This window comes from Athene noctua, chromosome 25 (genome assembly GCF_965140245.1).
Source record: "Athene noctua chromosome 25, bAthNoc1.hap1.1, whole genome shotgun sequence".
Classification (NCBI taxonomy): Eukaryota; Metazoa; Chordata; class Aves; order Strigiformes; family Strigidae; genus Athene; species Athene noctua.
In genome coordinates this window covers 3,345,526-3,365,739 of record NC_134061.1, presented here as the reverse complement: position 1 = coordinate 3,365,739, position 20,214 = coordinate 3,345,526, and the positions used below count along the sequence as shown (strand labels likewise).

At 56.8% G+C, this 20,214-nt stretch overlaps 2 protein-coding genes across 18 annotated transcripts in view; one reads left to right on the top strand and one right to left on the bottom strand.

Moving 5' to 3' along the window:
* MAPT (microtubule associated protein tau) overlaps window positions 1-5,607 on the bottom strand; it is a 53,267-nt gene extending 47,660 nt beyond the window's left edge. For 10 of the 15 annotated variants that reach the window (XR_012635182.1, XM_074926984.1, XM_074926991.1 and 7 more), the window contains exon 1: window positions 5,527-5,607. The gene's annotated coding sequence lies outside the window, so the exon portion shown is untranslated. Of the gene's footprint in view, window positions 1-3,387; window positions 3,516-4,331; window positions 4,417-5,526 lie in introns of those variants that run through there. The other 5 variants (XM_074926985.1, XM_074926994.1, XM_074926995.1 and 2 more) reach the window with 4 other exon arrangements.
* Window positions 5,608-12,814: 7,207 nt separating this feature from the next.
* SLC25A39 (solute carrier family 25 member 39) lies at window positions 12,815-19,517 on the top strand. Of its 3 annotated transcripts, none has more exons than XM_074926542.1 (12): window positions 12,815-12,926; window positions 15,264-15,372; window positions 15,449-15,508; window positions 16,173-16,217; window positions 16,932-17,041; window positions 17,175-17,242; window positions 17,375-17,499; window positions 17,691-17,864; window positions 17,985-18,094; window positions 18,283-18,364; window positions 18,468-18,548; window positions 18,631-19,517. In XM_074926542.1, exons 2-12 carry the CDS (start codon window positions 15,276-15,278, stop codon window positions 18,747-18,749), a joined length of 1,071 nt encoding a protein of 356 aa, XP_074782643.1. In that variant the 5' UTR covers window positions 12,815-12,926; window positions 15,264-15,275; the 3' UTR covers window positions 18,750-19,517. The 3 variants fall into 3 exon arrangements, with proteins under 3 accessions (XP_074782643.1, XP_074782641.1, XP_074782642.1); XM_074926540.1 differs by lacking the exon at window positions 12,815-12,926 and adding an exon at window positions 13,420-13,940; XM_074926541.1 differs by lacking the exons at window positions 12,815-12,926; window positions 16,173-16,217 and adding an exon at window positions 13,425-13,940.
* Window positions 19,518-20,214: the final 697 nt, after the last annotated feature.

Here is a 20,214-nt window from a genome sequence, read left to right as displayed (position 1 = left end):
GCCTTTACTAATCGGACTGCTTGGAAGGGAAAGGGAAAAAAATCAGTGGATTGATTTCCGAGGAGCATGAAGGGCTCATTAGACTTGCAAAGAAAATCCACTCAAGTCTAAAGGCACAGATATAACTCCTCCAGACTCCAGCGTAAACTGCATATGCTTTCCACAGGCACTTCAAAAACCAGCCTACAACCGGCAGATTTCAGTGGAAAACAAAGCTCCAACTCGCAGATGGAGGAGATCCATCCTGCTGCAAAGAAGATCCAGAGATTTGGTTCAGTCCCTCACAGCAGAGCTGTGTCCACCTTAAAAACCTCACAAGGGGTTGCCTGAAGGGCCACAAGTCTCTGCTATATCCACCACATCCTGGGGTGATCTACAAAAACAGCGTGGGATTGAGGTCTGTTCACGCTAAAAAGGCAGGCGGGAGCAATGCTGCACAGAGCAGACACTCCACTTGTGCATCTCCAAGAAGGAGCAGCGATTCGAACCGAGGGCTGCACCTCTGGCCAGGCTGGGCCAGCCCAGTGCTCTGCGAAGTTCTGGCAGGGCTGCCTGCCACCACACAGCCCACTGACCTCTTCCCAGGACTGGCTTGAGATGAGTGGGAACATCTCTGCACTGCTCTGCAAGGATTAGCAATCCAGCTCAAATTACTGCTGCGATTCCCTCCTTTCTTTTCTGTCTCCACAAGCAGGCAGAGCCGTGCCGGCAACCCATGCCTTACAGCTCTGCCTACTTTATTGATGAGCACCCCCAACTGCAAGGATATGCCCTCGGGGTGCACCCCAGACACCATGCCAGCCCACCTCTGGAGTCTAAACACCACAGTTAAGCGAGCAAAGCTCCTGCAGTAGAAAGCAGAGATTACACTGGATGCACAGAAAAACCTAGAAAGCCAGCCCAGCTCCGATGTGACTGCAGCACTAGCGAGAGATCCCCTGAGAGCTGCTGTCCCTCTCCCAAATCATCAGGTGGTGCTTCCCAGAACAGAGGCTGGGAACAGCCAAGATGCCGAGCCCAGGGTTCCCCCTCCACCTGGCTACAGGGCAGGGAAACAATCATCTCTGATATTGTTTAAGAGTCTCAGCTGTTCTAACACAGCTGGAGGGGTCCATTTTGCTTTTGCAAGGAAGGGCTCACAGTGCTTTTTCACAGACTACACAGGCCTGTAGAGCAAGCCACATACCCACAAAGCACAACACATGACCCTGTCGTTTGGGGGCTCATTGCTTTACCTGTGTGAGGAGCCACAACCATCCTAAACCCATACCATGTTCCAGCAGCTCCAGAGACAGCCCTCACACACACACACTCAGCATCACCTGGATGAAGAACCCACAAGTCTGTTCTGAGTCAAGGGCACTTCACAAGCTTCCAACTTTCAGAGCCCATCCCCACACCTACATACAGCCAGCACACGGCCTAGGAAACAATTAGCCAACCTACTAGCCAACTGAGCTCATCAACCAGCAGGCTACGCAAACTGAGAAATACTGGGAGCTGGGTGGAAACTATCACCCTGGTTCTTTCCTGATCAGTTCATCAAGTGTCAGACCATTGCTATAACTAAATTAGAAGCACACCGAGACTCATCAGCACACTGGGCTGGCAAAAGAAGCTTATTCTGCTCAAGACAAACTCAAATCTACAGCTTTCTTCCAGCTTTTGAATAACGTTCCTATTGGAAAAAGAGGGAACGGCCACCCTCAGCACCTCCCCTCAGACACCACTTGATGATCCAATTTTCAACGCTTCACAAACCAAAAGGGATTTGTCTGGAAGTCTGGACACAGACACACCCCAGCACCAGGATCTCGACAGGCAATGCCAAACGCCCATACAGGAGCACACAGACACTCTGACAGGCAAAGCGGTTATAGTTGTGCTGCAATAAGTGTCAGGACAATTAGTTACTCCCATGCTGATGGACAGAGGCTTTCAGAAGAAATGGCAAAGACACCATCTCAAAAGCATGTTCAATGTGGCTTTCCCCAGCCACTTCCAATAGACCCATGACGCTGCAAAGCCCAACTTCCAAATGAGGATATAAATGTCATCAAGGAGCAATTTGCTCTACTCCCCACTGCTACACAGTAAAACCTGCTCAGCTAAGCCCCAGCAAATATGCAAGGAGCAAGGTGGTACCCAAACACTTCCAAACCCCATGGCTGGGAAAACCCTGAAAAAAGACAATGATGCAACACAGATCAGCAAGCATGCAATTAAGTACACTGTTCTTCAAAATAAAGCAGAGGAACTCAAAAGGCAGAAGATTAAGACACCCACCTTCCTGGCATGCTACAAGTGTCCCTGACTAGACACACCAGGCTCAGCCTCAGGGTGGAAAGACCAGTTGTGGTGCCATATTTCCCTCATTTTTATCCCATGAGGGCTGCTCTCCTTCCCCATGGCTTTCAGGAAGGAAATGAGAAAGCTGCAGTTCTACTTGTTCGGGACAGATAAAGATGTTTACTTGGTCCATCTGGGTCTTGCTGAAACTGCAGTTTAAGAACAGAAGGAACAGGACAGTTCAAATGAAATGCCTTGGGAAGAGAGAGGCTGGAAGCAGAGGGCAGCAAGGTGACCCAGAGGAACTGATGCAGGGTGAGGAAGCCTAAATTATAAGCCTGACCTGCCAATAGTTAACACATTACTTGAAAAGGGCGAGTAATGAGGGAGGGAGAAACACAAGACCCATACTTGTGCCCTTGTCACCTGCATTTTGTCACCTGAAGGGACTGGACCCATCTCCTCTCCATGGGAGCTCCCCCCAGGGCACACAGAGGTTCCATCAATTCTGTCCTCATCTCAACTAATCCCAGTTGATGAAGGATAAATGTCTCTATCTTATCTGTGATGCCACCTGCCCCTTCCAGAGTAGCTAACAGCCTTGCTCTCCCAGGCAGAGACCACATCTTGATGTGTCTCATGTTCACGTCAGATGGGACCTTTGCAACAAGTTCACCTGAAAGCTGCAGATCAGCAGCAAGCTGTTCCAGAGCAGAGCTGAACAAGTGGTCCTTTTTGAGAAACAGTCTTCGTTTAAAGGCTTCAAGCGACGACAACCACGCTTCACCCTTTCACTCATTAGAGCAGGGAGAGCTGGTTTAGTTCAAGTTTCTCAAGGGTCAACTTCTGGCCATCTTGCTGCGCAAGATGAAGACAGACCCACAGCACTGGACACCTCCATGCACACAGTAATGGCCTCATAACCTTTTAAACCAGAGCTCACAGGTGTTTCAATTTACACTCTATGTGTTCAAGACTCAACTGTCCTAAGATCTTCTCATGCTGCAAATCAAGCCTTACAGAGGACGCAGACACAAGCAACCAGCCTGTGGCATCACACCAGAGCACAAGAGCTGGGTCTCAAAAAACAAACCCTACCTGCATCTTAATTCCAAAGCCCTGAACGCAAGCCTTCATTTCCAAGGGCATTCAGCAGCACGACGTACCTCTGCTAACACTGGGAGATGGCACAGGGAAGTATGCCACAGCCATAGACCTCCTTCCAAACATCATTACTCTGTCTAGAGCAAGAATGAGAAAATGCAATAGTTTTATCAGGTGTGAATTATCTGCCTGGAAAACCTCTATGCACTACAGGTAAATCAGCCAGCACCTTGCTTTTCTCCTTAAGTTGCACATCTTGGGGTAAAAACCAAGCATTCTGCATATCAAGAGGGAACAAAGTGTAACTGGGTTAGACTATTTCTCATTTCTAGAGAGAATGAGATTTTGATTTGCCTTCTCTCAAGAGCAGCCTGTAAATGCCCAACTGAGACCTGTTTTGACTCACCACGTTGAAAAAAAAAAAGGAAAAAAATTGAACTGCACAAGGAAAACCATCAAACACTACAAATCTGAGGTACTGGCAGCAAAAGCAAACACCCTTCATTGGATGCAAGAGGGCAGCCATTGCTCGACAGAACAAATTAATGATTCTCGGTAGTGAATTTTGTTCCACTCATTCAGACACACATTAGACATCTGCCCAGATCCACGCAGATAAGCACAGGGCAGCTCAGGAATACGCTGCATACAAATTGCTGAAGTGACAGCTTAGCTCATCTCGACTACTCGTTCCAGCAAACCCGTTTCTAAGCAAGACCAGCCTCTCGCTGCAAATGGAGCTGCACCTCGCGTGGTGGTACCACCAGCAAATGGAAGGAGAAACTCCCTTTAAAGTGATGGCAGCTGCCCTCTGCAAACGAACAACAAGATTGCATTTCTAGGTGTTAAAAAAAAAATAAAAATCACCTCCCCTAACCGAATCCTCCCTTGGGTTAACAGGGCAGACAGGGATACAGGCAGAAATCTCCATCCCTCACCTGAAATAAGCAGTTTCTACTCCTTCTGGGTTTAATTGCTCCGAGCCAGGAGGGCAGGTGTGCCACACAGCACGCCTGGAAACACCTGGCAGGAAAACTTCCCTTTTCACATCTGTGAAGTTAGACTTAAAACAAAGAAATACCCAACACCTAAAGGAAAAAAAAAGGCAAACCGCAGAAAAGGGGCCAGCCCCATGCCCCGCCTGGTGCGATTTTAGCACAAGAAAGAACAGGCAGCACGGAAAGGGACAAGGGGGAAATTTTGGCACAACACGGGGACACCGGCAAGGTGCGAGGCACATCCAGGGAGGGACGACACCACCAGTTACACCAAGTAGCACCACCCCAGCCCCAAACCCACAGGGCTCGGCACCAGCATCCCCAGCCCAGCTGGAAAATCCCCGGGGTTTAACAACACGGGAACCCACCCTGGGCGACCCCACCGTTAACATTAAATATTGGGATCCCTTGGCCGGGCATTTGGGGGATGCAACAAAGCAAGACAACTCCGGGGCATGGTGACCTCAATAACGCCTGCCACCCCCAAATTTCAGGCTGGGTATGGACAGCTCCGTTTTCTGAAACGCTTTTTCCTCATAGTTTTCTATTATTGATTCATTTATCTTTTTTAATTACAGCTGCCCCCCGCCTCCCCCCTCCCCGAGGGCGGCTGCAGAAGATGGCACCGCGCCGGGGCGGGAAGGCGCTGCCCGCCCCTCCTGCCGCAGCCCCGCCGGCACAGCCCCCCGGCTCCACCTGCCGCAGGGAACGGGGCAAAAAAAAAATTTAAAAAACGGGTGAAAAAGGGGAGAAAAAAAAAAAAAAAGAAAAATCCGCTTTTCTCTCTCCCCACCGGCCACCCCACCCCGCCGCGCACCTGCAGCCGGGCGGCAGCGCTGCCGCAGGGGCCGCCCCTCGCACTGCTGCAGCGAGCGGGCTGCCCCCGGGCCAACCGGCGCCGGGGGTGACACGCCCCTCCGCGGCGATCTTTTTGGGGGCTGAAATGGTTGAGTTGGGATTTTTTTTTTTTTTTTTTGCCTTCTCTCTACCCGTTTCACGCTTTCGGCGTGGGGACAGCGAAACGCAATGCCCGTAAACCGGGAAAGGGGAGATGAGGGAGGAAAAGGGGGGGGGGGTGGTCGGGCCGTGCAACCCCCCTTCCCACACGCCGCGCTCCCGCAGGCCGTGCCCCTACCTGCCGCTGCACGGGAGTCCGCACCGGAGCCGGGCGGCGAGTGACAGCGGCGGCGGCGGCGCGGGCGGGGCGGGGCCGGGGGCGGGGCGGGGGGCGCGCGCGAGCTCCGGAACCTTCGCCGAGCCGGCGGGGGGGGGGGGCGGCAGAGCGCATGCGCGGCGCTGCCCGTACCCCCCCATCGGGCCGAGGCCGGCGCATGCGCAGAGGGAGGGAGGGGCCGCCGCCGTCTTTTGTCTGTGGGACGCGGGGGCGCGCGGCCCCGCCCAGCAGGGGGCGCTCGCACACTGCCCGCCCCCCCCCCCCTTAGGCGCCATTTTGTGTCCGCGCTGAGACGGCCGCACCGGGCTGTGCCTGGCCGGCGCTGCCCGCCACCAGCCCAGGGGCGATGGCGACGCCGCCTCTCCCAGCCCGCTCTCTTCACAGCCTGCGTTTAGCTAGACATCCTGCACAGACGCGTGTGCTGGGGCTTGGATTCACCACCTCCGGTCCAACTGTGCTGTCAGCCACTGTCCTCAATATCCAAGGAGACGCATAACAGCTCACTAGCTGCCAACAGCATCCCTTTACCTTCATCGCCAACCCCTGAGATGAGCTACAGCAGGCAACCATCCGGGTTTAATTTAATCCATTTGTTAGCTCCACGCTAACAGGGAAAGCAGCCTTCTACCCAAGGCAGGCAGCTCTGCAGCCATTATCTACACATCTTCAGCTACAACAGGTAGGCACCAGGACTTCACAGCATGCATGGAGGAACAACAGTGGGCAGCTTTAATTAACATCTGGTTCAGCAGACACCTGTGGGAAGGAGTCAACAGGTGACTTGTTAATCACCCTGTGGTACTGGGGAGCTTTGGGGTTCCCTCACCAGCCAATACAGGGCCTGCAACCCAGCCTGAAGCACTAGAAAGTGGAGGGAGAGTTTGAAGAAACAAGTCATGCTCCCAAAAGTTCCCTCTCCACCTTGCCTTCTTCATCTGGAAAAGCAATGAGATGCTCTGGCTCAGCTTGGGAGCATTATGGACACCGTGGAGATCCCTCAATGGAATTACTGCCTTGTGTTACAGGGTTATTATCCCTGGTAATTGGATTTAGTGGAGAAACTGCAGGAGGGATCTTCTGTCAGAGAGGCTCCAGGTTTCAGTTTTTCCTGAGAAACATTCAGGTGCAAATCAAGGGCAAATGTCCAGTCTAAGAACAGGCTTCTGGCAGAGATTGTGAAGAGGAAAGCTCAACAGGGAAAAAAGAGAAACAGATGCAGAACCTGTGGCACCAAAGGTTTCTAAAAGCAGACTGGGTTGGGAATGGTCCATCTTGGTTTGGAATAAAGGTCTATGGAGAGTCAAAGCTCTTCTCTTACTACAGTATCAATAACTGCAGAAGTACAAAGTCATATGAGGGGGGGAAAAAAATCTGGATTTATGAACATGCAACACTAGGATATTTTTCTGGTCAATAGAAACAGGTGAGGCATCTAAAACCAGGAAAATGGCTCATTTCTACCCATTTTCAAACTGACTAAAATATACCCATTATAAATTAGTTGGAGAATTTTCCAAGGGCAGACACATCTCTCAAAAAAATATCACTGCTTTGGAAAGTGTAAAATAAATACTACAGTGCTACAAGGGGATCCATCCTTGTGAGACCAGGAACAAGCTGAGTTTGAACTTGCAGTGCAAGCAGCTAGAGACCAATTCTGGAACAGCAGCTCTTCCTACCGGCAGTACAGATGTACCAGGAACACTGCAAGTCAGCCGAGCATCCCCTAACAGGACGATTTCTTCATCTACAACCAACCAAAAGGGGCTCCCCACCCTAATTTCTTAACAAAGCACTCAGGAAAATGACACTTAGCTTTCTGAAGTCACCTCAGTCAAAGCTCAGCTTTGCTTGCCTGAGTCCTCACCAAAAGGGACTCGGTGCCTGGATCAAAGAAGTCATGGGCTGAGAAGCAGCATTAGCCAGTCCCAGCTGATGTTCAGGCACAGCCATTCTTGCCACATTCTGGATTTAGAAGGTCTGTTGGCAAAGGCTAGTCAAGAATTAAATACATCTCCTGATGGACCACAGTACTGCCAGCCTCAAATAAAACAGTCAGTCCTCTGGGGCTGCGACCACCTTCCTGTCCTGGCCCAGGGCATGGCCACAGAAGCCTGGTGGCACAGTACTTGAAAATAAAATGCTAAGAGTATCATAAGCAGTCCTATCTAGAAAAAGCACAATGTGCAAAGACCCAACATCTTGCTGTTTGATTCCATCTGTGTTCAGAGAAATAGAAGCACAGGGATATTCTTGGTAAACAAGATTACTGCAAAGAAATAATCAAATCTACATCCAGCTTCTCCTCCTCACCAACACCCTGCAGGGCCGAAAACATGGGCTGAGTATCCGTGTCAGAGGCATAGCAACTGGGGGAAGATTCCCTTCCTTGTTCAGGTGCCCTCACTCCCCACATCTGAACACACCTCTAGCTTGCTGCAGACCCTTCCCTTTGGTGCAAAGCCCCACTGTGCAGCAAGACACTCATTTTGTTCTACATCCCAGGTGGAGCAGCCCTCCACCTCTGCTCCCTGCACCGGCAGGCACACGCTGTTGTGAGCTGGATGGGTGGCGGATGCTGCTGCAGCAATCCCGAGATGTTACAGGAACTGCTGGAGCAGTCTGAGTCCTGAAGTGCAGCTGAGTGCTCCGAGCCCCGAGTGGAATGAGCTCACAGTCATCAGCAGATCTTGCACCAGCTAAGAGAAACTACAGAGAAACACTCTATAGGCAGATTTCTTACCTGTACACACAGCAGGCTGACAGCTGATGGAGACTTTTAATTACCACACAGAGCTCTCCTGGCCATTTCACGTTCTTAGGGTGGTTCTGTTTATAGGAAAAAGGATCTGTGAATTTATCCTACCATTCTAAGTCAAGGCTCACACTTCCCCTACATTCTTTTTGTCCTATATTGCTGCTAGGTGGAAACAAGACACTATTTTTAACATCAAATTTTAAAGGAAACCAGCCTTTAGGGAGGAAAGCATTAAGCCTTTATCTTCCATACCCGTTTCTTCATCCATAAGACAAGGCTCATTTTCCTCACAGGTGAGTTTTGTAACCTGTTTCACAACTGCATCAAGCTTCTCCCTGGCAGGTGCTGCAGCAGGTGGGATGTGATTTCTCACATCTCACCTGCAGTGAGAATCACCCTTCAGAACTTCAACTGTATTATGAATTCTGGGTTATGGTTGTTTCAAGTCTGGTATCTTTAGGGCCTCATCTGTCCACAAGCTGCTTCATTTCAGTCACTTAATTCAGATTAAGGATGGCTTTTGCAAAACCATAATGATCCTAGCTGAAATAAATACTCAGATTCTGCAGTAGCTTAATTCCATTACAGCACTACTCATATCGCTTTTGCAACCTGGCCCTTAAAGTTCACCTAAAAAAAGAAAATGGGCTAATCGCTTTCAAAATGGTTTCCAGCAAGGAGACAGGATTGATCTTTCTGAAACAATTCCAGGTGCCATTGCTTGCTGACCGACCACAGGACGACCCCCCTCCTTCCTAAATAAGGAAGCCCCAGGCAGACACAACCTCCAGACTCGCCTCTCAGGGCACAGCCGCTAATACAGCATGGCATCTGACCAGGGAGCCAGCTGGGTTTCGCAAGCTCGCCATGCTTTGAAGCCTCTCCATGGCGATCACAGCAGGGAGCTGGGCGTTACACAAGCAGTTTTCCCAGCCATGCTTCTACACCGTTCCTAACAGCGGGCACTACCCCGGCCTGTGCTGAGCAGACCAGAACAAGGCTCATGGCAGACCTTCCCCCGGCAGCTCTGACTCTGTGTGGAACTTTGCAGCTCGAGAGGGGATTAGAGCTCAGCTGGCTCCATTCCTCACAACTTGAAACTAAACGCACAGATTTGCAACTCTGACACAGTTCTCTCCAAATGAAGTCAACTTACATTTAATTTTCACAGACAATGGGAGCATGATACACCCCTATAACCCCCGCCAAGGCCAGCGGGACTGCAAAGATGTGAATCAGAGACAGAAACACCCCCGGCGCTAGGACGGCGCAGGCAGCGAGCAGGCCGTGACTCAGCAGAAAGAGCTAGCCAGCAAGGTCCTCTGAGCAGCACTGAGCCTGGGAAAAACAAATTCACCACTTTCCCTGTGATCACTTCTGCAAACAGAGAGACCTGACAATTGAGAGTGGGCACTTGGACCATCTCAATCACTTCCCTCTTGCCCCCACCCCAGATGAAAAAAGATTCTTCCTTTTTCTTCTCAGTTGAACAGTGTGGAAAGAATGCAGAGCCCAACGCCCACAAAGAGAAGATACAAGAACCAATATCCCTAAGGATTTTATTCTTTTTAATTAATCATTATTCCATTTCTAAATTGCCTGCTACAAGAGGCTTTCCAGATCATTTAAACCCTGTGTATCTGTAAGAGCCAGAGTTGACTCATTAGGGAGTTACAGGATGCATTCACTTAGGTGACCTTGTGGGAATTACTAGGTTCCTGGCCTCACATCACATAAACTCAAGACTCACTTGGCCTTGGTATCACAGAAGGGAAGCGAGTGCTTGCAGGGAATTCAGGATCCCTTTATATAATATCTGCATACCCAGACTAACTGCCCCAGCAGTCACTCTCCCTCACGCACAAACCCGGGGCGTTTACAGCCTCTACCCAGACGCCAGCAGCAGCTCGCAGGGCTGAAGCCTGATCACTGCTCCTGGCAGTAGCCGTCCCCTTCCCCGACAAACTTCAGAGAGGTCAGCAGCCAAAAGGGACTTTTTTTCCCACAGGAGAGCAGCTGCCACAGCTCTGCCAGTTCTTCAGAGAGACGGGGAACTTCGCTCTGGGGTGACACGGGCTCCTCACCCAGTACCACTGTGTCTGCAGACTGAAGCCCTAAACGGCTCCCGCTTACGCCAGGCAGAGTCTGCTGATGGCCATCTGCTGTCCGTGAAGTCTTTCCTGTTCTTGCCACAGGATGGCACTCACAGGGGAGCAGAGAGGGGTGTAGGCACCGGTGCAGTCTTTAATCCTTGAGTTTAAGTCAGGACAAGAGTTCAATCCTACTCTAAAGGTAGAGGATTGCATTATGCAGCACCACTGACAGGTTTTGCGGTGACGTTACCACATGCACGCAAACAGAGTCACCAGGAACGTCTAAGCCAGCAGGTCACCAGGAGAACACACCAGCTGGGCACTGGTCCCAGTTCTTCAAGCCAGGCACCCCCAGTCAGCCACCCCTTGTTACCTGCTGGGGCTGTACAGGGCCAGGCCAGAGCCTGGGCTCCTGGGTAGCGTCCCCCCGGGTTTCCGAGGGGCTTTGAGAGCCATCTGCTGTTATCAGCTCACATTACAGCATCAGGCACCACCCTCCCTCATCGCTGGGTGCAAGGGCACCCCTCGGTGCTGCTCTGCCTCTCTCCCATCAGCTCAGAAAGAGCCAAGCTTAAAGCACTTTCTATGGATTAAAACACTGACAGAAATAAGACCACCTCAGGCAGTCAACTGCTTTGCACAAACGGACTCGGGACTCTCCACAGACACTTCTGACACAGTGGAAAGAGCAAACCCGAGCAACTAAGTGAAGTGGAGATAGGACCTCCTGGCCCTCTACAACTGCTTGGGTGTAGGAGGGTGCAGAGAGGGGGGATGAGTCTCTGGAGCCAAGGCCCCAGCGCCAGGCCCCGAGGGAATGGCCTCAAGCTGCCCAGGGCAGGGTCAGGCTGGCTCTGAGGAAGGATTTCTGTGCAGAAGGGGCTGTTGGGCGTTGGAATGGGCTGCCCAGGGCAGGGGGGGAGTCCCCGGGATCCCTGGGGGGGTTGAAGAGTCGGGCTGAGCCAGCGCTGAGGGATCTGGGGGAGTTGGGAAGGGTCAGGGGGAGGGTCATGGTTGGGCTGGAGGAGCTGCAAGGGCTTTTCCAACCCAGATGATTCTGGGATTTTAGCCCCCCAGACAAGGCAAGTCCCTAAGCCACAGCTCTTATAGGACCAGGTGGAATTAACCGAGAAAGCTCCAAGGTTTGTACCTGTTGATAGAGACTGGAGCCACCTCCAGACACCACAACAGCCCATTTTCAGGGGTGCACCTTTAATAACAGCACATTTTTAACTGCATAAGTTAAAGTTTCTAAAGTTTCTAATACCAGAGAAGGGACTGAAGAACCCTCCTCTCACACTTATTCACAAATAAAACCACCCTCAAGTAGAAGGGCTAAAAATGCAAAAGACAACCTGTAGCCCTTCAAATAAAAGAGTTTTTCCCACTGGCTAACACACAGCAAAATATGAAAAAAACCCTCTTAGCATATCACATTTCCCTTTCTTAGCCCCTAACCCCCACTCCCCTCAAAGCACCACCCACCCCCATCCCCTAGGGACTGGGAAGGGAAGGGGTAGATGTGCTGTGCTGCTGCCCGCGGGCCAGTTCTGGCTGAGGGACCTAACGAGCTTTGTTCCTCGTTAGGGGTCAGCGGGGCGCAGGCCCTGGCTGGGAAGCAGCGAGGCACCTCCTGCCTGGTGGAGTGTCCCAGCCTGCCCTGGCACAGCGAGTGTGCAAACCCCACTGCCTCCAGCATGGTGAGTGTGCAAACCCCCATGGCCCCGGGACGCTGAGTGTGGCAGCTCCATGGCTTTCAGCATGGTGAGTGTGCAAAGTGCCCCCCTTCTGCCAGCATGGTGAGGGTGAGTGTGCAAGGAACCCCCTTCCGCCAGCACAGTGAGGGTGAGTGTGCAAAGTGCCCCTCTGCCTGCACAGTGAGTGTGCAAAGTGCCCTTCTGCCAGCATATCAAGGATGTGTGTGCAAGGCACACTGCTGCTAGCATGGTGAGGGTGTGTGCAAGGTGCACTGCTTCCAGCGTGGCAAGTGTGCAAGGCGCCTCACTGCCCGCATGGTGAGGATGGGCGTGCAAGGTGCCCCTCTGCCAGCATAGTAAGGGTGAGTGTGCAAGGCACACCACTACCAGCATGGCGAGTGTACAAGGCACCCCTCTACTCACCCGGTGAGGGTGAGTGTGCAAAGTCCCCCTCTGCCTGCCTAGGGAGCGTGCAAGGTGCAGCACTGCTAGCATGGTGAGGGTGAGTGTGCAAAGCACCCCTCTGCCAACATGGCAAGTGTGCGGGGCGCCCCGCTGCCCGCACGGCGTGTACGAGCCCCGCCGGAGCCGCGAGCCCGCGCGGGTGCAGGCGCTGCCCGGCCCGGCAGGGGGCGCAGGGGCGCGCGGGCCGCAGGGCGCATGCGCGGGCGGCCGGCGCGGGGCGGAAGTGTCGCGCGGGCCGGCGCACGGCGGTGGGGCGCGCGGCGCCCATGGGGCTCCTTAAAGGCGCCGCCGCCCGCCCCCCTTCCGCTGCCGGCGGAGGGAAACGCCGCACGTGGCTGGAATGAGCAGGTGGGGCGGGGCTCCCCCGGTGACCCCCCTCGTGACCCGGCACGCGCGGCCGGTGCCTTAGTTTCCCCCGGTACCGGGGGTTGTGCGGCTCTGCTGGGGGCCCGCCCTCCCCGGGCCTTGCTGGGGAGGGGGAGAGGGGCTCGGGGGAGGGGGGGCGGCAAACCCCAGGACAGGGGGTGCGAAGGCCTGGGGGGGGGGGGGGCTGCAGACTTCGAGAGAGGGGGTGCGGTGCCTGGGGGGGGTGGTCATGCGCTCGCGGGGGGGGCTACAGCCCTGGGCTGGGGGCTACGAGCCCTGAGGGAGGGGGTGCAAACTTTGAAGCGGGGCTGCAGACCCCAGATAGGGCTGCAAGCTCCAGGGGTTGCGGGGGGGGGAGCAGGGGCTGCCCCCCTCCGTGGGCGGTTCCCCGGGGCAGGCTGGGTGCAGCACCCCTCCCCTTGCTCCCCGGGAGGGCGGTTTGTCCACCCGCGGGTGGGGGGGTGGCTGCGGTGGGTCCCGCGGTCGAGCCCTCCCCAGGGGCGCTGGCAGCCATCCCTGCCTGTTCAGGCAGCGCCCGGGTCCTGCAGCGCAGGGGGGTGGGTGTGCCCGGACAGGATGAGGCCCCTGGTGCTGTTTGGGGACTTTCAGGGACGGTAGGACTGAGGGGGGGGAGACACACATGGAGCTTTGCAGCCCCAGCCTGGAGCAGCCCAGGTGCTGGGAAGCGCCGGAGGGGTCTGTCCACAGGATTTCTGTCCTCTTCCCTCTCGCTCAGGGCTCCAACAGCCCGCTGGGCCCTTCCTGAGCGGGAAGAGGCTGCAGAGCTCCACCAGCAGCCTCTTGGCCCCCGCAGTTTCTTGCCTTTATCATCTTAACACATATTTGCTGCTTTTTTCCCTCTCCTTTTTGTACCGAGCATCCCAGTGCTGTATCCAGACCCACCAGTGCTCCACACCGAGCGGTGGGGTCAAAGTCATGGTTTTAGGGGTCTGCTTTGTCCTGGATGGAAAAGGGAGCAGCTCCCAGCTGAGAAGGGTGCTTGGATGCAGGCGGGAAGCCCTCGCTGTTGCCCTGGAGGTGCTTTGCTCCCAGCTTTGCAAAGGGAGAGGGCTGTGTTGTGGCACGTATAAAAGCATGTTTTAAGCTATCCAGGTGTTGCAGTGCTGTGAGCGAGAGATTTTTTTTTTTTCCCCTGCTTGCGTAAGGGTTTGTCTGTAGGGAAGGATCTGGTGCTGGGGCCAGCACCCTGCCCATGGCATGGTTTTGCACCGGCCACGTGTTCCACAGGGAGTGTGCCAGGGTGTTGTGCCACCTCGCCGCTGTCCCGTGACAGGCACGATTGGACCCATGCCCACCCCCCAAACAGCACCCAGCTCTCCCGGTGAAGCTGGTGTGTTCGGCTCCAGGGTAGACCCATCCCTGCTCACAGCCTTGGGCACCTAACAAGTCCAAAGCCTCTAACTGGGAGATTTATGACTGCTTTGACCTTGCAAATTGCTGAGTCAGATGGTAAAGTGCTTTTTTTTCTTTTTTTTGCTGCATTCTCTGGCTTTTTAAAAAAAAAAATAAATAGAAAAGTGGGTTCCTGAAGCCTGGAAGCTTTCCTGCCATAGCCCTGGCCCTGTCCGGGCGTGAGGACCATCCCTGGGCTGCGGCGAGGGGGAGCAGCTGGTCCTGAGCAAGCACAGTGTGCTCGGGCTCGCTTCTCCCTGTCCTGCCGCAGGAAGGGTGCGATATCCCCCGCTTCCCGAGGGCAGACGCGGGCCACGGGGCCACAGCCTTGCCAAACCTCTAGGGGGGCAAAGCATGCAGAAGGTTTTGGGGTGCTTGTTGCAAGTTTGCACCCCATGTGCAAGGGGGTATTCCCCCCTGCTGGGTGTCTCTCCATGGCTGCCTTGGGCTCCGCTGCCTTCTCAGCCAGGGCTGGAGGGGGCTGTTGCAGCATGGCTGGTCTTTGGACTTTGTTCCTTCCTGTCCCTTAATTTTCCAAGCGCAGGGAGGGGACAATCCTCCCTCCCCAAGGACACGGAAGGCTGGCCTGGACTGTCCCCACCTCTGCAGCGAGGCTGGGCCTGCTGCCAGTGGCACAGCCCAGGGGGGGCTGTTATCGGGACTGGGCTGGCCCCAGAAGCAGTCCCTGTCCCCCCCACCCGGGGCAGCATGATTACCGGGAGGGGGGGGCCGCGCCTGCCCTGTGCCATGCCGATAGCGTGGCCAGAGGTGGGATGTGTGTCCTCACGCTGGTGGAGTGGGGATGCTGGGGGGTGTTCCCTGGGGAGCCGTCCCTCACCCCTGGGCAGGGACCCCCAAGCACCCCCAGCCTCGAGCATTCCCCCCACTCAATGCTGTGTGTTGCAGGGAGCCAGCGCCATGGCTGAGAAGACGTCACCGAGCCCCAGCAGGGACATCACACCGCTGCAGCAGATGCTGGCCTCGGGGACGGGGGCCATCCTCACCTCCCTCTTCGGTGAGGACTGTGGGGAGCGGGAGGGCGCGGGGGGTCTGGCGCGCTGCGGCGTGGCTAAAGGATGGTGTCGTTTCAGTGACACCGCTGGACGTGGTGAAGATAAGGCTGCAGGCCCAGAGGACCCCCTTCTCCAAAGGTAACGCCACCCAGGGCAGGGCGGGGGTCTCCAGCCAGCCCCCCCACCCCACCCCGCTCCAAATGGGCCAGTGAGCAGCCCATGTGGATGTCTCCGTTGGCAGAGCTGGTGACGGGGATTTCTCAGCTCCTGAGCGTGGGGCCGTCGCGAGGTGGCAGGTTACCATGGGCCCCTCGTCCTGGCGGGCTCAGGGGGCCCTGCTGGGGGAGCTGGGCTGATGCTTGGTTCCGTCCTTCCCCCTCCGCAGCCCCGTGCTGACGCTGAGTGGGGTCAGCGCTGTGCCCGGCAGCCCCCCTGCTCTCCGGGGAGTGGAGTGGAAGGGCTTGGCTCACTCCAGTCGCTCGCTCTTTCCCTCACTGCCTTTGTGCCTGTCTCTGTGCTGCTCCCCACAGCTCCCATGGGGCAGGAGAGACCCTGTGGGCTCTGCCCCTCCCTGCCTGCCCCCCTTTCCTGCGGGGACAGAAGGCTGGGGCTGGTCCCAGGGGACTGGTTTGGTGACAATAGGGACTGCTTGGGAAGTGACTTGGGGGGCATCCAGCCCCTTCACCCGCAGAGCTTTCCCACTGCCCAGCTCGGAGCTGTGGCACATGCGTGTGCCCCAGCCACAGGGGAGGTGGCACGTCCCCCGTGTCATCGCTCAGCACGTCCCCGTTGTGTGTTTCAGTGTTGCCAGCACGGTCTGTGCCCTGGGGCGCTCAGCCAGCCACATGTGAGTACGCCCGGGGGCTCTGGGCAGCTCCTGCCGCCAGCAGCTTCGCTTCCCCGAGCCTTGACCCCAATTGGCTTCTCTGCTGGTGGTGGCTCGGGCTCCTCTGGCTGAGGACACCCCTCTCTGGTGTGGGGGCTGTCATCATCCCTGGCCCTGCAGCCCTGCTTTGGGGTTGGCCCTGCAACGTTCCCGCTGGGTCCTTGCCCGGGGCAGAGGGGTCTGCCGGGGGTCTGTTGTGTAACAGGCCTGGCTGGCTGTGGTCCCCCAGTCCTTGCCCTGTCTTGTCGCTCTGTGCTATTGCTACTTAAAATTCCCGTGGATCTCCGCTGCCCTGCTTGCTCCCCGCTGCCCAGCGTCTCTGGGCCTGGCTTGAGAGCACGGTGGCAGGGCTGTGCTGGCTCCCTGCGATGGCGTACCCACTGTGCCAGGGCAGCAGAGCTGGCGCCAAGCGAGGCATAAACCTCTCCTGCTGTGTCCCTGTCCCTGTGGGGGGACTGGGTGCCCCCCACCCGTGGGTCTGGCTGTGGTCAGACCCTGCCTGGAGGGTTATCCCTCTCCTGGCCTTGGTCTGGGGGTGATCCACACCAGGCCCTGGCACTGAGGGTTCAGGTTTTTCCTGGAAGAGATGATGGTTTTGGGGATCAAATGAGTGGGGCACGGGGCAGAGGGGAAGGGTCTCCAGTCTAACAGCAATGCTGTTGTCTTTCACCCCAGGGAAGTGTTTCCTCTACTGCAACGGGCTCATGGACCATCTGTACGTCTGCCAGAACGGCAACGGCTGCACTGCCTGGTACAAGTCCCCCACCCACTTCACCGGCACACTGGTAGGAGTTGCGGGCACAGGCAGGGTGGGCAGGGGCCTCTCTGCCCCAGTGGGGGTTTGGGGTGTTTGCTGGGGGGGTGCTTGCCTGTCTCCCATCTCTAACCCCTCTCCCCGGTGCTCTGCTCTCTCCTCAGGATGCCTTCGTGAAGATCACACGCTATGAGGGCATCAGGTCTTTGTGGAGCGGCTTGCCCCCCACCCTGTGAGTTTGGACCCTGCCCTGGGGAGGAGTCTGGGTGCTAAAGCCTTTCTGGGCGCATGGGCACCCACCCCAAGCCTCCTGCCAGCTCCCGGGGAGGGCACACATCCCCCTCACACCCCTCCTCCTCGGCAGGGTCATGGCTGTGCCAGCCACTGTCATTTATTTCACCACCTACGACCAGCTCCGGGACTACTTGCACGCTCGGACGGGGAGCCGGGGACACCACATCCCCTTGCTGGCTGGGGCCCTCGCCAGGCGTGAGTACCCCTCCTTCCTCCCTGGGGGTCCCCCTGCACTCCCCCTGCATCCTCTCAGGAGAGCACGGCGGGTCTCTTGGCTGTCAGTGCCCACGTTTGGCACCTGGCTCTGCTGTCACGGTGCTCTGCTTGGCTCCGAGCTGGCTACCAGAGGGGACAGGCCTGATGCCCAATGTCCCCCCCCATTGCAGTGGGCGCCGTGACGGTCATCAGCCCCTTGGAGCTCATCCGCACCAAGATGCAGTCACGGCAGCTCAGCTACAGGGAACTGGGCGTCTGCATCCAGTCGGCGGTGGCTCAGGACGGCTGGCTGTCCCTCTGGAGGGGCTGGGGACCCACCGTGCTGCGAGACGTCCCCTTCTCAGGTACAGCTGCAGCGGGACGGGCTGAGCAGTGGTGCTGGGAGATGGCGGGGGACAGACACAGGCCAGGGCAGCCCTGTGTGTGGGGTCTGGGCTGCCTCATAGCACCGGTGTTTCTCCCAGCTCTCTACTGGTTTAACTACGAGCTGGTGAAGGAGTGGCTCTGTGGGCAGGCCCGGCTGGACGAGGCCACCTTCATGATCAGTTTTGCATCCGGGGCCATTTCTGGGACGGTGAGTTTGGGACCCTGGGGTCTGCACCTGCACTGGGAGGAGGGGAGCCGAGGGGAATGGCCCCCCCGGGGAGAAGGGATGGGGCTGGGACAGCACTGGGAGGTGACAGCAGGGATGTCACTGGGCAGGAACGGCATTGGGCAGGGACAGCGAGGTCCCAGCTCACCGCCCGGCCGCTGCCCCTGCAGGTGGCTGCGGTGCTGACGCTGCCTTTCGACGTGGTGAAGACCCAGCGGCAGATCGAGCTGGGAGACGGCGAGGTGCACCCAGGTGAGGGGCTGGGCTGCAGGCGGGTGCCTGGGGGGGCAACCGGGACCCTTCCCGGTGGTACATGGGCATCCCCAGACCGTCACCCACTCCCCTCTCCCCACAGTCACAGCCTCCAAGCCTTCCTCCACCTGGCTGCTCATGCAGCGCATCCACGCTGAGTCTGGCACCCGGGGGCTCTTTGCAGGTAAGGACATCGCCCCCATCCCCAGACTGGGGTTTGCTGGTGCCCTGGTGTCACCGAGAGACTAATGGGGTTGTCCTTGCAGGCTTCCTGCCCCGCGTCATCAAGGTGGCACCCGCCTGCGCCATCATGATCAGCACCTATGAATTTGGCAAAACCTTTTTCCAGAAGCTGAACCAGGAGCGGCGGCTACGTGGGTTGTGAGCCAGGGCTGGGGCAGGGCTGGATGGGGACAGTGACACCCCAGCTCCTGACGAGGGGCCCCGGGAGCAGCGAACTGCACTCGGCCGTGCAAAGCCCAAGTGCCTTGGTGCTGCGCTCTGCCTCCCCTCTGCCTGTGCGCGGAGGCAGTGCCGGCCCGGCCCCTGTCTCCAGCCCCAGCCACGCTGGGGGACATCTGTGCCTGCTGCTGTGACACGGGGGGGGAGGATGAGGAGTCCCCCGTGCTCATCCCTTGAGGCTGGAGAGATGCTGCTGCTGGATTCACGGATGCTTTGGCAAGGACGGGGTGTCCCAGGAGCCTCGGCAGGGTGGGAGATGGGAGCTGGGGCTCTGGCAAGGACCAAACCCCCAGGGGCATCTCTGGGTGCCAGCCTGGGCCCCCCCCAGCCCTGCTCCACCCGGGGATCTGCCCCTCTTCACCATCAGTCACGCACAGTGTCCCCTTGCCGGCTCTGTGTGGCATTGGGGACACATCAGACCCTCTCCCTGCCTCTGGACCTCTCCTCCCCCTCGGGGTGTCCCTGTCCCCTGCCAGACCCCGGGCTCGGACCCTGCGTGGGGACAGACCTTGCTGCTGCTCGGGGGTGGGGGGCAACGTTTTGGCACCCTCTGCCTGTGCCATGTCCCTTCACTGTGAGGGCCTGTCCCAGCACTGTGCCCGGGGTGGGTGCTGCCCCACCTTACCCTGGGGCTCCAGGGGGGAATTTCTCTTATTTTCTTAAATAAAATATTATCTCTTAGGGAAAGGAATTCTTTCCCTGCTCCCTGCCTGTTGGGGCTGTGGAAGGCATCCTCGTGGGTGACAGCTGTGTCCTTGCTGTGTGGGCACAGTGCTGCTGTCCACCACCTCCTTGCTGGGTTTTACTGGGGGTAATGAGACCCCAGGACCTCCCTGCTACCCCCAGCAGCAACCCACTGTTGAGGGGGCAGGGGCTGTCCTATCCCGGGGTGACCTGTTGTGTCCCTGAGGTGCTCTCCCTGCCTATGGGGGGGGCTGGAGGAAGCTCACAGGACCCCCCCAGCATCCCTGCCTGGAACAGGGCCTTGTGGCTGGGGGCACAAGGGGTCTTTTTTCCCCCCCTTTCCCTCTCCTGGCTTGGGGGGAGCTCACAGAGGCCAGGTCAGCTTGCTGCATTTATTGATTCTTTTTGCTCCAACAAGGCAGATGGGGCTGAATTAAAAACAAAAATCACCCAAAACAACCCGAAACCCAGGGGAGGAGGGGAAAGAAGAGGGCGGGGGGGGCCTATCCTTGTTATGGGGTTGCTGTTGCAAGGAGGGACAGCTGGTCCCCAAGGGAGGGACAGGCCACCCCCCAGCAGCGCCTGGGCAGGGGGCCAGGGGGAAGCTGGGCACCCAAGGGGAGAGCAGTGCCCAAACGCTCACCCCTGGAGGGGTTTTGGCCCTGAGCCCCCTCCCTTGCTTCCCAGCAGCAGTCGCTCGTTGT

What these genes read in the sequence shown, in the direction of transcription:
- SLC25A39 (XM_074926540.1), top strand. Translation starts at nt 13,881, where the DNA reads ATGGTTTTAGGGGTCTGCTTTGTCCTGGATGGAAAAGGGAGCAGCTCC. An exon ending in GCAGCTCCCAGCTGAGAAGG is followed by an intron (nt 13,941 to 15,263) that starts GTGCTTGGATGC and finishes TGTGTGTTGCAG; the next exon opens with GGAGCCAGCGCCATGGCTGA. An exon ending in GGGCGCTCAGCCAGCCACAT is followed by an intron (nt 16,218 to 16,931) that starts GTGAGTACGCCC and finishes CTTTCACCCCAG; the next exon opens with GGAAGTGTTTCCTCTACTGC.